This window comes from Peromyscus eremicus, chromosome 10, assembly GCF_949786415.1.
Source record: "Peromyscus eremicus chromosome 10, PerEre_H2_v1, whole genome shotgun sequence".
NCBI classification, from domain to species: domain Eukaryota; kingdom Metazoa; phylum Chordata; class Mammalia; order Rodentia; family Cricetidae; genus Peromyscus; species Peromyscus eremicus.
In genome coordinates this window covers 90,720,495-90,737,242 of record NC_081426.1, presented here as the reverse complement: position 1 = coordinate 90,737,242, position 16,748 = coordinate 90,720,495, and the positions used below count along the sequence as shown (strand labels likewise).

The following is a 16,748-nucleotide window of genomic DNA, read 5'->3' as shown; positions in this document are numbered from 1 at the left end:
AATATATTTAGTACCTTAAAATTTTCAAATATGAAAAATTGTATGTGGGCCTAAAGTAATGGATATGGTTCATAATAGAATATTGTTTCAAGTTGCTGGGCAGTGGTGGTGCACGCCTTTAATCCCAGCACTTGGGAGGCAGAGGCAGGTGGATCTTTGTGAGTTCAAGGCCAGCCTGGTCTACAGAGCGAGATCCAGGAAAGGCGCAAAGCTACACAGAGAAACCCTGTCTCCAAAAACCAAAAAAAAAAAAAAAAAAGAATATTGTTTCAAGTTAATCTCAGGAAGTCAAACATATGACAGATTTTGACAACCAGATAACAGTTTATGAGAGAATGTCAATTCAACTCATCTGGGAGGATAAAACTCAAACACATTTTATTTATGGCTAATAATTTTTAAAATCTAAAAGTATGATATGATCTTCTTAAATGTGATACTGAATAGTATTACACTCTGTCCTACACTGGTTTCTTGAATCTAAAATAAAACATAGAGAGGCTCTGAGAGTCCCATAACTTTAAGAGCTGCCAGAATAGAATCTAACTCAGTCTCACACCATTGCCACAGCCAGCTTCAGCCAGGGCTCTCCATCAGATCAAGAACGAGATATCCAGAGAGAAGTGACCACTGGAGTCACTCCACTAGCACAGGGAGTATCTATGACTTGTACCTCAGTCAGTCACATGCGTAGGACGTTTGCCCTGTGTATGGGACACAGATGGTAGAATTAGTGCGAGACAGAAAGGAGCAGAAAGTTCTAGCACACCACACTCCAGCAAGTTAGTGAAATGACGGAAAGTAGGTCCTTTGGTACTGGCATCCTGGAAGTGAGAAGCCAGAGGACAAAATTGCCTTATCGCCCTTCGACTCCACCCCTCTTGACTCCGCCCCTCTTCCTCTGAGTCCTACTTTGATTCTTCTGCCTAATTTCATCCTATCATGTCAGAGGTCAAAACAACTTTATTATCAAGCAATGAGAAAAACAAACATTCACAGCATAGAGAAGGACCATCCCATAACAACAAATCCAACAAGGGCAGGTGAGAACCACAAAACCACGTGGCCCTGATGCCCTACTAGAGTCTTCCTGCCAGCCCCAGTGTAAGAGACTTCAAAGAGATGACCCTCTGCCTCTCTCTCTCCCCCTCTCTCTCTCTCACATACACATACATATGCACACACTCACACGCACTCACATACAGTCACACGCATACACATGTGCACACTCACACATTCTCTCTCTCACACACACATATACACAGACACACACAGGATACACACTCACATATACACATATACACACATGCACACATATTCTATCTCTCACACACACACAAACACCTTCACAAAAGAGTGAGAAAATAAGCTTCCTTTGTACTAAACTGAAGCCCCATCAACACTAACGAGCTGTCGAAACAGGTATATGCTGGGGTGGGTATGAAGGGACACAGATGAATTTTAATCTGAATGTGAGACTTGAATTTTAAATTAGATTAAAATTTAGCAATTAAAAATGGCCAGTACAGTTCCTCAGACTTGGACATAATTAACATATGACTCAGCAATTCCAATCCTAAGAGAAATGAAATCATATGATCACACACACAAAAATACTTTTTTGTAAATGCTCATAACAGCATTATTTATAATAGCTAAGAAAAAAAATAGCTCAAATACCCATCAACTGACAAAAGAATTTCAAAGTGTGACATATTGACATGATAACATATCATCAGGTAACAATAAGAAGTAAAGTATATATATTCTGCAATGTGGATGAGCCTCAAAAATATACCAGATAATCATACACTAATATTCAGAATATGAGAATAAGAATTTCTGCTTTCAGTTTCTTCTACATACATAAAAGTAAACAAACTGTTTTCCTTTAATTGATGTAGTTTCCACGGATTAATAGTCCCTGGGTTAAGAAATGTGCAGTAATAGCTCTGGGGAAATAGAAAGAGGCTGGATTTAGATAGGATAAATCTAAAGCCAGGCAGATCAACTGGCAGAAGAGACCTCAAAGAGAAGTAACAAATGGCTGTGAAATATCTTGTGCCAGGAGGATATCAGCCCCTGGAAGACACTGTTGCAGGCACCCGAAATGTAAATGTTCAAATGGAATTTCCACCCTCTAGCTTCCTGCTCTTCCTTCTGCTCTCTGCCAGTGGCATAATGTAAAGTGCTGAAGTCTCTGCTAATGAGACAGGGAAAATATGGACCATCTGGCTCTGGCTCCATATGTTGACTTGCATCATGAGCATGAGAGCTTTCAGCCATGATGAGAAAAAGAAGTGAAACCCCAAGGGATTCGACTCCTGTGCTTTCCCCACCATATCGGTGCTTATAGGTCTGTGTTACAGGAGACTAGAAAACCAGGTGTCTTTCTCTGAAATTTTTCAGAGATTCCTCTAAGTCTTCTTGGATTCCCATCACAACCATTTTCAGCAACTTTGAAGGAACTGCAAATTATTTAACAAAGAGAAAAGACTACAGTAGTGAGCATTACTTTTGCTATGAGTGTTGCATGGGATTTCAAAATTGACAACACAGGTTACAAATTAAGTCAGTCACTGCTCTGAAATTAGCCTGCCCATCTATGGCTGCATTCCTGCTGAGCCACACCTGGCCTGGCTCCAGAGCATAGCACCTAGCCCTAATCTATCCTTTGTTTAACCAATACCTTTTGTTTCTCTAGCAACCCTATGTGAATCTTGTCTGAGAGTCTCCTAAGGATACAAAGTTTATGCAAAACTTGGTTCAGGAAACCCAGAAAACCTTGGTACCTGAGAAATGGAGGAATTTGCACTTGGCCTTGTGTCTTTGGGAGCTCCTTTCAGGGTGTTTTGAGCATATGGAAACTGACTGGCTAAACTGTAAATAGAGAGAAAATAAAAATGCCCTAGGCAAAGGGGAAAATGCTTCAGTCCTTTGAGACTGGATGCCCTTGCAGTCATGAAAGGCTAGATTTATTCTTAAGATGCCTCTGAGTTTTCTTTCCACAGATTCGTGTGAACCCACACACCTGTGCTGTGACAAACAGTGACAATCATCACAAAGAAACTCCTCGTGAAGCTGAAATGGACTCATCATCAAATGATTTTCTTCATTGTACATATAATGAAGTTCATGCTATGGATCCTAATTTCTACACTCTGTGACAGGGTCTTCTAATTATCAGAGAGGTTAGCGGTGATGAAGATGATGGTGACGATGGTGGCGGTATCAGTAGGCACAATAACTAATATATATTCAGACTTTAATGAGACTAGGTGCTGTGTTACATCTTGAAACACTTCACACAGCTCACAATCTGTCAGGTAGATATTTTTATCACTTACATTTTACAAATATCATAACAAAGTGTGACATTTAATAGTTTATCCAAGGCCTGTAGCCACTGGGTAAGCCTTCAGTGAATCCAGGAAGTATGACTCTAGAACCCGTACCCAAAGCAGCTGAGGTCAACTGCTTGCCAGGTAAATGCCCAGAGTGGATAAAACCAGTGTACAGAATGTTAGGAGGAAGGATATTTGCTTCATGCTGTTGCCCTCTGCCCAACCATCTATTTTTAGCTCAATGCTTTTGCTGCTTCCCCCTTAGGTGCCTTCTGTACACCGATGATTATTCTCAGCCCTTCCTCTTACACACAACTGTGACTTGATGAGTATTTACATAATTCCTCCTCTGTGAGAATGAATGATAGAATGCCAAGAGTATTTCTATAGTCTAGGTGCTTTCATAACATAAAATAGTAAATCCATTGTAGATTCACAAGACAGTTCCACATCTGTCAGAATGGGTCCCGAAAGGGTAGCTACACACTTGGATTCCTTTGCAATGCACACTGTGTAGACAGAGGCCTATCTTGACTATTTAGCTTTAAATTAAGAAGCAGAAGAAGAATAAGATGGAGGAAGAAAAGGAAGAGAAAGGAATGGAAGGAGCAGGGGAGGATAAGGAGGAAGAAAGGAGGAGGAAAAGAAGAAGAAGAAGAAGAAGAAGAAGAAGAAGAAGAAGAAGAAGAAGAAGAAGAAGAAGAAGAAGAAACAAGAAAGTTACATGAATACATGAAATAGGGGCAGGGAAGATAGATCTTGGAATGAAATTCTAAAATAATTTATACCACTCAACTCTCTCCTAGTATGTCTGTCCTAGTAGGTCTGTTCTAGTTATGTCTTGCCAGAACTCTCTCCCAGTGTGCCTTCATTCATATGCACTAAAACATGAGATCAAGCTCCAGTCTCCAACAGTCTACCAAAAGCGTAGGACCACACCCTTTCATTCTTCTTAGTTAGGGTCTCTATTGCTGTGATAAAACACAACCAAAGACCAAAATCAGCTAGGGGAGGAAAGTGCAAGGCTATTATCCATTACTGAGGGAAGTCAGGGCAGGAGCTCAAGGCGGAAACCTGAGGCCAGGACAATATGGCACCATCCCTGAAGTGGCCTTCGCAATCCGGGAAAGGTACAGTGCCCTTTTCTTCGAAGGCAGCTGAACAGGCAGTGGGCCGATGGCTTCTGATGTGCAATGGGGAGGTAGCTGAAACAGTTATTCTTGAAGAGTAATTAAGCTCACACCTCTCAACAGAAGAATAGCATTTAATAGAGGGATGTGGAGAAGAACGGGATGCTGAAATGAAGCCATATACACACATAGACAAGAAGAATGGACAGCTGAATTCAAAAAACATCAACAATTTCCAGAATTTAAAATCCTGAATCATGACATGACACTAGTGGAATTCAGGTATTTCTGGTATATAGACTGCTCTCACCCAATGTGAGGTTGAACTGTTGACCTTGTGTACATTCTACTTCACAAATGAGTCTGTCAGATACGCTAAGCCTATAGGCTGAAGATGATGCCCCAACACTGCGGAAAAACCTCAGATGATTGTCCAGGCAGCTGGCTGTTTCTGTCAACTCACAATTTTTTGGAAGTTGTTTGCATATACTTCCTGTTTTTATTTTTTTTTTTTTGTTAGCTAATACTATTTCCTTCTTGGGTCTCTGAAGGAGTTGAAGATTAGTTATAGTTGACGATTAATTAGGATAGAAAGTGAATTAGATACAATAGAATAGATAATGGAATTATTTTCTCTGAATTTCTCAAATACAAATGAACTAGACATTGTTTAGGTATTTATTACTTGTATATATTGTATATAGTTATTGTACTTTTGTATATAGTTTTTCTTATGTTAGTTATAAGCTTTTTCTTTTTTCCTTTTTATTAAAATAGAAAAGGGGAAATATGGTGATATTTTATTTGTATTAAAATGTTATTTGTATGTTAATAAATAAAGTTGCCCGGGGGTCAGAGCTATTAGCAAGCCATAGGAAAGCAGGGCAGTGGTGGCGTACACTTGTAATCCCAGCACTTGGTAGGCAGAGCTGGGTAAGTCTCTGTGTGTTCAGGGATACAGCCATTATTGGACACACATGCCTTTAATCTCAATACCAAGCAAGGGAAACCTGGAGGCCTATACAGACAGGCTGTGACAAGGCAGTCATGTGGTTGGGTTTACAACCAATGAGAAGGCAGAACAGGAACATTATATAAAGACTTTAACACAGGGGTAGCTAGTTCGGAGAGGTAGGACCAGGAGGAAGGGTAAGGTTTTAGCTCTTAGCTCTGACCTCTTGGCTTTTTTCTTTGCATTGGTTCTGTAACCAATATAAGTCTCTGTGTTTACTGGGTCAGGTCTGAGCAGCTGTGGGACTGACAGGTGAGAGAGATTTGTCCTGACTGTGGGCCAGGCAGGAAAACTCTAGCTACAAATGGCGTCCAACATGGTGGCAAGAGTTTCCACCTAAAATCTGAGAAAAGATTCTAAAACAGAGCTAAAAACAGCTTCCTAATTGTCTCTCTCAAATGAGTGGCAGCTGCTGGTTTGAGCTACTGGCGGGAATGAAGCCTTTGCAAGTGGCACATTAAGCTGCATGGTGGATTTAGCCTTTGCAGGTACAAAACAAAACAAAAAGGTTTCTGGACTACACACTGCTTGGATAAAAGCATAGACCCACGATAGCTCCCAGAGCTGCTGGTAAACGTAGCCATGTTGGGAAGCTGAGGTGGGCAGAGCCAGCAGCCACAGCTGCTACAGTTTAAGGCAATAGATTCACAATAAGATAGATTCAGATGTAATAGTTTACAATGTGTGTAAAAGATACATAGGCTTGAAAGAGACAAAAAAGGTGATATATAGAGTTATAGAAACAAATACATAGTTTTAAAAAATAAAGTCTTTAAAGAGACAGTAAAGGTAGTATAAAAAATAAGCCACGTAAAAATGGATATTACACAGAGAATCTGGATTGTGTTGTCTTTGGGATTTTTAACTGCAGAAAAACATTTGATTGTAAAAGCTGTTGAGTTAAACCAATATATATATTTTAAAGATACCTTGACTTCAAAATTTGGATATAAGGATATGTTGCTTTGGAAAAGAGTCTCTTTTGTTTCCACAGAAAGCCAGAGGCTATGGATTTGTTCAAGATTAAGATACATCAGGTTTGACCAGCCAAGATCCCCTGAAAGGTCTCCGATGACACCATGGCCCAGATGATCCAACATCCAGAATGGTTTCAAGGCAACTGGCTCAGACAATACACCCTCACAGACTATTCCATAATTCTAAAATTTTCTTTGTATCCCCATAAGATACAGCGCCCCCCTCCAGCAGGAAGTAGTAAGAGAAGCTACGCCCAAATTCCCAAATTATATGTAATTTTACTTTGTTAAGGTTAAAAATCTTCCTTTTTGAAAAAAAAAGGGGGAAGTGCTGTGGGATTTTCTGTATGGCAAATGTGTTGCTAATCAGTCAATAAATAAAACACTGATTGGCCATTGGCTAGGCAGGAAGTATAGGTGGGACAAGGAGGAGAATAAAGCTGGGAAGTGGAAGGCTGAGTCAGAGAGACATTGCCAGCCACCACGAGGACAAGCAGCATGTGAAGATGCCGGTAAGCCACGAGCCATGTGGCAAGGTATAGATTTATAGAAATGGATTAATTTAAGCTGTAAGAACAGTTAGCAAGAAGCCTGCCACGGCCATACAGTTTGTAAGCAATATAAGTCTCTGTGTTTACTTGGTTGGGTCTGAGCAGCTGTGGGACTGACAGGTGAGAGAGATTTGTCCTAACTGTGGGCCAGGCAGGAAAACTCTAGCTACAAGGGGAGGAAAGTACAAGGCTATCATCCATTACTGAGGGAAGTCAGGGCAGGAGCTCAAGGCGGAAACCTGGAGACAGGAACTGAAGCAGAAGCCATGGAAAAATACTGCCTACTGACTTGGTCGTCATGGCTTGTCCAGCCCATTTTCATATGAAACCCATGACACCTGCACAGAGGTGGTACAGCCCCCAGTGGACAAGCCCTCCACATCAATTATTAATCAGTATTAATCAAGAAGCTGTGCTGAAGACTTGCCTACAGGTAATCTGACAGAGGCATTTTCTCAGTTGAGGTTCTCTCTGCTAGATGACTCTAGGTTGTGGCAAGTTTACAAACACTAGTCAGTACGTCACTACATACATATATATAGCACTCCAAATGTGGTATCATTCTTCAACTCTCATATTAAATACCCACTTCCAGAAAGTTTCAATAAATCCTGAAGCAGTAATAGATGTTTCTTCTAGGATGCTTACTTTCAGTTTTCCTTCTTAAAAAAAATTGTATGGCCTTTTGTCAAAACCATAAATGTCCATAACAGCCACTGGAATTTAACCCATTTTTCCAGGAATGCTTTAATCACCTGTAACAGAGACTGCTTATTCATTCCCACATGCTATACCATGCTACATGCTAGGTCACATGTCCAGCCTCCTTTGCAATGAGAGAAATGGTGGTTTGGATGAGAACTATCCCTAACAGCCTCACGTATTTGAATGCTCGGTCACAGACGGTAGTGCTATTTGAGGACATTAGGAAACCTCTAGGTAGATGAAAATGTGACCAGCCAGCTTCCTGGTCCCGCCACCAGCTCTTCCCAGCATCAAATGTGTGCGGTCTGTGCAAGCATCACAGCTGGCAGAGTGTTCATCTACTCGAGGCAAGAAGGAAATCTGGTTCAACATGACTCAGTAGCTGGTCTTTATTCAAACTTCAAGAGTCTGACACTGGGTAGTTTATTTTAGGCATATGTAAGCACAGTACAAATTGGAAGTGTTTCCTGGTGATAGTTAACTCAAACCTGTGTGTACAACCAACGCTTAAAACATGACTGCATGAAAACTTTTTTGTGAAATACATCTTTCATAAAGTTGGGTTCCACAGAGTAACTGAGGAAGCAGGCTCATGGTGCACAATGCTCCTGATAAAGTTCTGGGGAGGATGACACTATTGATTAACTGAAATAAAAATGAGTCTAGGGGAATTGGTATGGGCTGGCCATACACATAGCACAGATGTCACCATGCCATTAACCACATCTGTTTCCAGCCTTCTGGGTGGAAAACAGGTTATACACCTCTCCCTTTGAAGCAACAACCCTGTGTTTTCAACGTTCCTGGTTTCCCTAGTGCTTGTCTATGAGCACAAGGACCTACATGCTTCCTGAAATGATGGACTCTTCCCTAAGTGATGTCTGGTTGGGGTATTTTACCATGGCCACAGAAAAGTAATTACTACAGTGATCCATTGCATCTAACTGAGGGTACATGAACATGACAAGATGCACTCTTGATCCAGCCATGCAATAATCCTTTTCTATCCCTTTCTTGGATGATGGGGGGAAATGAGGCCATGTTGAATTTGGAAGCAAAATAACTGGCAACCTGAGTGTCTAAAGTGCTACTTAAAATTTTTCTCACCTGTTCAGATTTTAACCCAAGAAAGGAATAAGCTGTCTGCTACTTTTAAAAGTTCTCTCTCTCTCTCTCTCTCTCTCTCTCTCTCTCTCTCTCTCTCTCTCCATTTTGTTTTCTAGCAGAATGTCTGTAGGGACACTAGAAACCTATGCGTTTTTAGAAGGGATCAGTCAGACATGAGCAACTTGGATAGCATCAGAAAGGAAACTCACACATGGACAGTCGGTGCTGATTTTCTGTTTACAATGTGTGGATTGCATCTTGAGGTCACCCACATAAATTCTGTCACTGCTTCTCCACTTCTCAGCCTTTTGGCTAAGACTGTGTATACATTAGTCTCATCTAATCCTCTTAGTAACAGCATGAGGAATGTGATCATGATCTCACTGTACAAACAAGTTCATCAAAATTTAAACTAATTAGTCATTTGCCCAATGTGTCATGATTTGTCAGCAGATAGCTAAAGTTCTACGCAAAGAATTTTACTCCAAAGTCTTTTTGTCTGAAATGAAAAATACTGTACTTTATTTTGCTGCATAGAGAGAAGCAGTGAGAAATTATCCAACAGTGGAATAAACTAATTTGAATTAATTGCATTTCCTATCTCTTGATATAACAATTTTATGAAATCCCAAAGAATCCCTAAAAACTCATGAAGACGTGCAATGTTATTTTATATCTCTCTTTGAATACCAAACGCCTCAGATGCCGCACATAAGTCTGTGACATAAGGATGTGACAGTGAGATTCCTGTCACATTTGTAGTATTACTTTAAGCGCTTAGCTGTGGCTTTGGCTTCTTTGATTCCTATTTTGTAACAGGGAACAGCAAGTGCCTGAGAGGCTTCTAGATTTCATGAACTCCTGAGTTTCATTAAGTATATAAAATTAGACCCTACTCTTTAATCAGCAATCAATTCTGCACATTTAGAGGTCAGCCCTCAGGTTACAATGCTCAACATCATTTTGTGCTCTGAGTTAGGAAAATCTATTGTGATCTAATATAGTGTCATCCTCATTGTACCCAGAAAAAACATTCCCCACACACTGGATCAATATCTGTGGTGGAAAGTCTAAACTATATTAATTGGGTTGGTGCCTGTCTGGCTTTTAGCCATTTTCTCAGAAGTCTCAGACTAGATTCTAAAAATCGATGTTTCCCGCTGTCCTTCTAGCATAGAGGTGTGTAGGAGAAATTTACCAGCATAGCCCAAGGCAAAACTTAGCTTTTATTTATGTTACAGTATACTTCAGGAGAGAAGTCAGACAGATTGTCCCATGATAGCATTAACATACCCAAACAATTGCCCTATTTTTAGAAATAACAACACTCATGTCAAATCTATGACTCTTCCTTCATGCTATGATAGCTATAATTAAAGCCTCAGCCATTGATCATTTTTTAAACACTTATTTTTTTATCTTATTGTATTAGTATATTTTGCCTGCATGCATATATGTGTATAAAATATATGCCTGGTTCCCTTGGAATTGGAATTACAGTTGTGAACTGCCATGTGGGTGCTGGGAGCTGAACCTGGGTCCTCTAGAAGAGCAACAAGTGTTCTTAACCCCTGAGTCTTCACTCCAGCCCATCATAACTATTAATGAAAGGTGGCGAAGTCAACAGTTTCATAAAATTGCTTTAAACCTGTTTAAAAAAATCCTTAAAAACAGTTGTTCCAAAGCTTAGGGTGTAGAGTGAAGGAAAATATTTTTATAATCTTCTGTATAGTTAATTTTCCAACTTTCCTCCATATAATATCACTTTATTATAATATTAAAACAAAAATAGCAAATAAATCTGAAAATCTGGAAAAAATGTAGCTCTATAAAATGCTGATAGCCGTAGCCTATGAGTGATAAAATGGTAGATACATAAATGCCCACATGGATCACTTTTCTGTATTTTTTCCCTAGAAACAACCAAAATCAACTGTAAAGTTTTCAGTTGTCTGTGAATAAAGTGTGTCTCTGTACTAGTGCATTCACTTGTAGCCAGTGGTTTTTCAATGGTTTTACCCTGATGAACCAAAATTGTGAGGTTGCTTATCCATTTTTTAAAAATGTAACATATAATAAAGATATTTAGCTTCATGTATTTTTAAGTGGAATAGGTAAGCTATTACTTTCAAGGTGAGCTTCAACACATTACCAAGGAGTCCTGGTTGGGTCTGTAAGGCCACTGTAAATCACCCTTAGAAAATAGGGAACTTGGGGCAAGTTCACCTTCTACTCAACAAGGAAACACAGAAGTTGAGATAATCAATTATCATAGTAGAGAATAGACCTGGCCCCAATATGCAAGATACCAAGCAAGAAAAGTAACAACTAATCTTACCCAGCAATAACACCGATGAACCACAACAATGACCAGAAAAGCAAGATAGTCTGAAGAGTACAATATAGACTCTTACCTGGGGGTAACCAAAGTTTGCCTAATTGGACTTAATGTCAGCTTGATAGTAGGGAAATCATGTCTGACACACTAGACCTAGAACAGTGCCTGTGGCTGGTAAGGTCAAGGACCACAGAGAACCAATGCTGCCACGTCTGTAAATCAGTGTAATTTCTAACCGTGTTCTAGGTACTTACCCTGATGCCCTCAGTTAAGTGCTGCTTCCATCCCTTAACTAAGAATATTCTTTTACTACAGAAAGATACAACTGGTCCCATGCAGAGAAAGAAGACCATAGGATGTCCAGCTCCAACTGATTCATGTACAACCCAAACCCTACCCCAAAGACAGAAGGAGTTGAAAGACTGTAAGAACCAGAGGATAAGGGCATCTACTGGAAAAGGATGACTCCTATGGATAATAGGGAAGCTGACCCATGAAATCTCAGCAATATGGTTGCCTATGTAAGACCTAAGAATTTAAAACACCAATTGATGTTACAGTATGAATGGGGGAAATTTCACAAGGTTCTACCCCTAGATGAAGAACTTCAGGCAATTAGTTATTGCTGAGAGAGAGATAACCAGTCTTCCCTGGAGTAAATCCATTGATAGGTTTCCCTGTCCCAAGTGCTCAGTCCTGAACACACTAAATGGACTCAGCAGGTTGTATTTATAAATTTGCTCGTGTATGTGTGTGTGTGTGTGTGTGTGTGTGTGTGTGTGTGTGTAAAACAATAATTTTTAAACAATAAGGGGCAATGAATTTGAGGAGGTGGTTGGACAAAGAAGAGTTGTAAGGAGTTAGGAAATGATACACATCCAGCACTCACATATGAAATTTTCAGTAACAAAAAAGCATGTTTCAATAAAGAAAGGAATTATTCCATTCATACGATAGCATAACTCCTGAATGGATATGTAAGTCAGTGATAAGTCTCTAGTTTGGAAATGGCTGGATTTTACATGCTTATGTTTCAACATTAGTCAAAAGGTTTGAAATGAAAAACTACAGTGTCATATTCCCCAGTGCTTTTATTATTACAAAAAATGATCAAAAACAACTGAAAAGATAAGGTTATTTAATCTCAAATTTTAACTGCCTTATTAATTTCTAGTCCTTAACAATATGTTAAAAGGAAAATTTTTGACATTGCTGTGGAGGATAGTGGCTAAAAGATGTTGGACTTGTGAAAGAATTGGTACTACATTGGAACATATCACCCCATTTTGTTCATTTAACTGGTAAGTCTGTAAATACTGAATCTAATATTAATAACAGAACAATATTTTCTTAGAGATATTACAAAGTAAGGTAATTTTAATTTTAAGAGGGGTTTCATTTGAATTAATTCGAAGCATTCTTTTGCATTGCTTTAATTTTTTTCCAGTTTTTAGATAAAAGTAACTAAACTACTGAATATTACTTGTGAGAAATGACACAGAGGGACACAGCACAGATAACATGATAATATCTTCTTTGATCAGTTTAGAGCATAATTCCTCAAACTAGGGTTTAAGATCACTTTCTCTGTCATCTACAATTCACACATTTGAGAAACAACAGCCTCATACCTGAGGCAATGAAGTAACCCTCATTAAAGAAGGACACTCTACTGTGGAAAATCCCCACCTCTTCTTAGTCTACTAAGAGTCCTCTGCTCATGTAGCTAGTGAGTTCTCTGCTTGCTCCCCTATGATTTATTTCCATCCTAGACAATGCTATAAGAAATCACTTAATTTAGATCCCTTCTGGCTAACAATCTGGTCCATCCAATGTTGTGTCAGATGAGCATCCAGGAAACATAACACTGGCTCTTACCCATATTTCAGTCATATTCAACACAATCCTTCCCTATCAGAGTCTTCATGTTGGATCCTTGACGTTCTACTGTTTCCATATTAACTTAATCCTTCCTCTAAGTTTGGTAAAAATGACTCGATACTCAAGACAATGTCTTAATCTGAATGTTACATGGTATAAAACAAGCTACACAACAGAAAGGAACTCTGGAGAGTGACATAAGGACGGACACCACAGCCATAGTTTGTTCATCTGTATAACAATTCCCATATTCCCCACAGGTTTGCCACGACAAGTCAAGTGATAGATGTAGAAATGTGCTCCTTTATCACGTCACCACTAGAAAGCACTCTTATTCATTGACTCAGAGGTCTTTGACCCAGGCTACAAGAACCTTGACATATCTAGAGTTAAATCATGGCACCATTTTCACTTTACTTGGGGTAAACTGCATCTTAAACCTTGTCTTCTTCATGTAATAAAAAAAATAGGGCTAATAAAATCACAACCATAGAATACAAAAATCAAGGGTTATTTTAAGTGTTTCATGAGATAATAAATAAATACTCATAGATCGGTGCCTAGCCCAATTGTCTTTAGAGAAGCATCATCCAGCAACTGACAGAAGCAGATGAAGAGACCCACAGCCGAAAACTAGGCAGAGCCAGGGGAACCCTGCAGAAGAGGTGGGGGAGGACTGTGGGAGTCAGAGGAGCTGAGAACATGGCCCACAGAATCAACTAAGCAGGGCCCAGAGGGGATCACAGAGACTGAAGTGATAATCTCAGACTTTATATGGGTCATAGCTAGGTCCTCTGAATACATGTTATGGTTGTGTATCTAGGTGTTCTTGTGGGGTTCCTTAGAGTGGGAGGGATCTCTGACTCTTTGGCCTACTCTTGAGACTCTTTTCCTCCTACTGGGTTGCCTTGCCCAGTTTTGACATGAGGGTTTGTGTTCTAGTCTTAGGTAACTTGTTATGCTGTGTTCAGTTGATGTCTCTAGGAGGCCTGCTCTTTTTTTGAAGAGAAAAGGAGAAGAAGTGGATCTGAGTGAGAGTGGAGGTTGAGGGAGGGTGGAGACTGGGAAGAGTGGAGGAAGGGGAAACCGCAGTTGTGATGTAATGTAAGAGAGAAGAATAAAAGAAAAATTAATTAATTTTAGTTAATAGTAATATAGATAAATGAATACACATCTTTATTGATGATGTGGCTTTAATTTTTTTGAAGAAATTCATACATGAGTACTGCATCTAGATCATTCTGCTCCTCTCTCCCAAATATATGACCTCATCTTTGGGAAACTGAATCCTTAAGATCTCAAAGATATGGTTGCCTGAAGAAGATCCACATAATGCCAACACCAGTTGATGTCCCAACATGGATGGGGGAAACTCCATAAGGTCCCATTCCTAGATGAAGAGCTACCAGTGGCCACCACTGAGAGAGGGAGAATCGGTTTCTCAAGGGATGAACTCCCATTATTCAATCTCAAGTGGTCAGCCCTAAACACATGTAGACACAAGCAGTACTAATGGGTTGTGTATAAGTGTGGAGAGGGGGGCATAGATAGATAAATGGATAAATATAGCTATATAAAAAGTAAGTATTTCATATGACAATAATGTAAATTCTTAACTCTGGTCAATACGCAAAAGCTAATATTATGACTGACTGGGGTTTACAGTATGCACTTACACTGTTTTTGTTTAACTGAATTACAGGAATGAGAATCCTGTGAAACTATCATGCTTCGGTGAGTTCTGATTCAAATTCCTAGTTAAGATCTTGAACTTCCACATGAGAGGAAGTAGCCTCAAGAACATGCTATTGGGAAGGATTATTCAAGCCAATCTCAGATATCTCCCCTCCCACTTCTGTTTTCCCTAGATGTAGACAAAGGAAAGAGCCAGGGACGGTGCCTCCCTTTGCGTCTTTCTTCTGTTGATAAGCAATGACCATAGCTGAGAAAACCCGAGAGCTTCTTCTTTCTTTTATTACAGTTTTGAAACATGTGACTAAGAGTAAAAGGAAATAAATGACCACTAAGGGACCACAAAGAAACACAGAAACTGTCCCCAGAGCAGTGTGGCTATACAGGCAATTTCCATTAAAATACAGATTCTTCAACTTATTCCTAAGAAAAAAAGAAAAGCTGCCTTGGTTATGAGCGCTATCCCCTAGAAGATGCCCATTAATATTTTCTTATGAAGTAAGGTTGCCTGAGGGATTCAGACATTCCGTCCCTTTAGTAAAACTCAAAATTAACATTAGACAAGTATAATTTGCCTCTGAGTCTCAACTAGCCAGTTCATCATGTCCAAATCTAAGAAACGCCGTAAAAGAAGCAGACAAGATGCCTGGAAACAGATCCAGCGGGGAGACGGAGACCCCTCAGACTCCACCAGCTGCGTGGATCGCTACGGTCGGCAGGGATTGTTTTTCCTACTTACCAAGGGCTTGGTTTCATCTTCATCTTTGAAATAATAAAGCTGATCCCCTTTGAGCACAAACCAGCGGGTATGCCAAGTCTTGACAAAGCCTCCTTGCTTCCTCAGCCACCCACACTTGGTGGCGTTTTGCCGCCCTTGGCTTTGGGGGTTCTCCGTGGAGTCACTGTTCTCCTCCATTTTCAAGCTGATGGATTTTTCTGTTTAGAAACAAAAGGAAAGAAAAAGAATAAGGTAGTCAGTCTGTCACCACTATTCCCCAGAAGGAAGGAAGGAAGAAAGTAACAAAAAAACAAAGAAAGAAGAAAGGGATTAAAAAATGTGTACCAGCTCGCTGACTGGATTTCTAAAAGCTGACCACAGACCTGCCAATGGTCTGCCCAAAGGGAAAGAGCGTGGTGTACTTGCCTGCCTTTCTTCCTGAGTAGAGCTACGGAATGGGAAAGTTCTAGGGGAACAGGCAATAAAAACTGGGTTTTCAGCATCTAGGCTTGTGTGTCTGCTGTGCCGTGCTGGGGGCCTGCGTGTGCATGCCTGGCCTGTGGTTACCTGAGCAAGCACTATTCCCACACATGGTAAAGCTTAAGGAGACGATTTTGAAAAACCTCAATGGAAGATGTTTGGTTTGCACATGTGAAAATCTCTTAAGATGTTCTCTGCTTCCTTCAGAGTATCCACAGGAGGGTTTTCTCGGCCTGGGATCTGTGCAGCCAAGGAAGTTTAGGAGAAAACCAGAAAACAAAGAGAGAGAGAGGAAAAAAAATCCTTCCTGTGTAGTTGATTTTCCTTTTCCCACAGGCTTCTTCAAATTCAGGAATGAGGGAAGGTTAAAATCCAGGACACATAAGCACCACCACTTCAGGCTGTGTGTGAAGGAGCCCAAGGGCATCCACTCTATACAGAGCAAGAAAATGAGCCACATGAAGGGAGGATCAGCAGCACCCTTAGGCGCCAGACTGCCATAGTAGAAACAGGAGGGTGGGCAGCAGGTGTGTCTTTTTTTTCTTTTTTTTTTTTTTTTTTTTTTTTGGTGGTGGTGGTTGAGGGGGGGCGGTGTCCATGGAAACAGACCCTGTGAGCTGTGGTTAAGAACCACGAGACTGTTTTGATGTGGTTACGAATGAAGAGATGTGTTTTTTCTATCCCAAAGGCTCCCTCCGGTATCTTGTTAGTGTTTATTTCTAAGCATTTATTCAGGAAGTGGGAAGTGTAAGCTCATCCTGGGTCTTTGTATGAGGACACAAACAGAGAATGAACTCACAAAGCACAGACTGT

General features: G+C 40.1%; 1 protein-coding gene across 1 annotated transcript in view; it reads right to left on the bottom strand.

The window, feature by feature from the left end:
- Positions 1-15,667, bottom strand: part of Arhgap24 (Rho GTPase activating protein 24) — a 338,234-nt gene extending 322,567 nt beyond the window's left edge. The window contains exon 1 of the mRNA XM_059274817.1: positions 15,477-15,667. Coding sequence (XP_059130800.1) covers positions 15,477-15,653 — 177 coding nt within the window. The 5' untranslated portion in view covers positions 15,654-15,667. The remainder of the gene's footprint in view (positions 1-15,476) is intronic.
- Between the last annotated feature and the right edge of the window lie 1,081 nt (positions 15,668-16,748).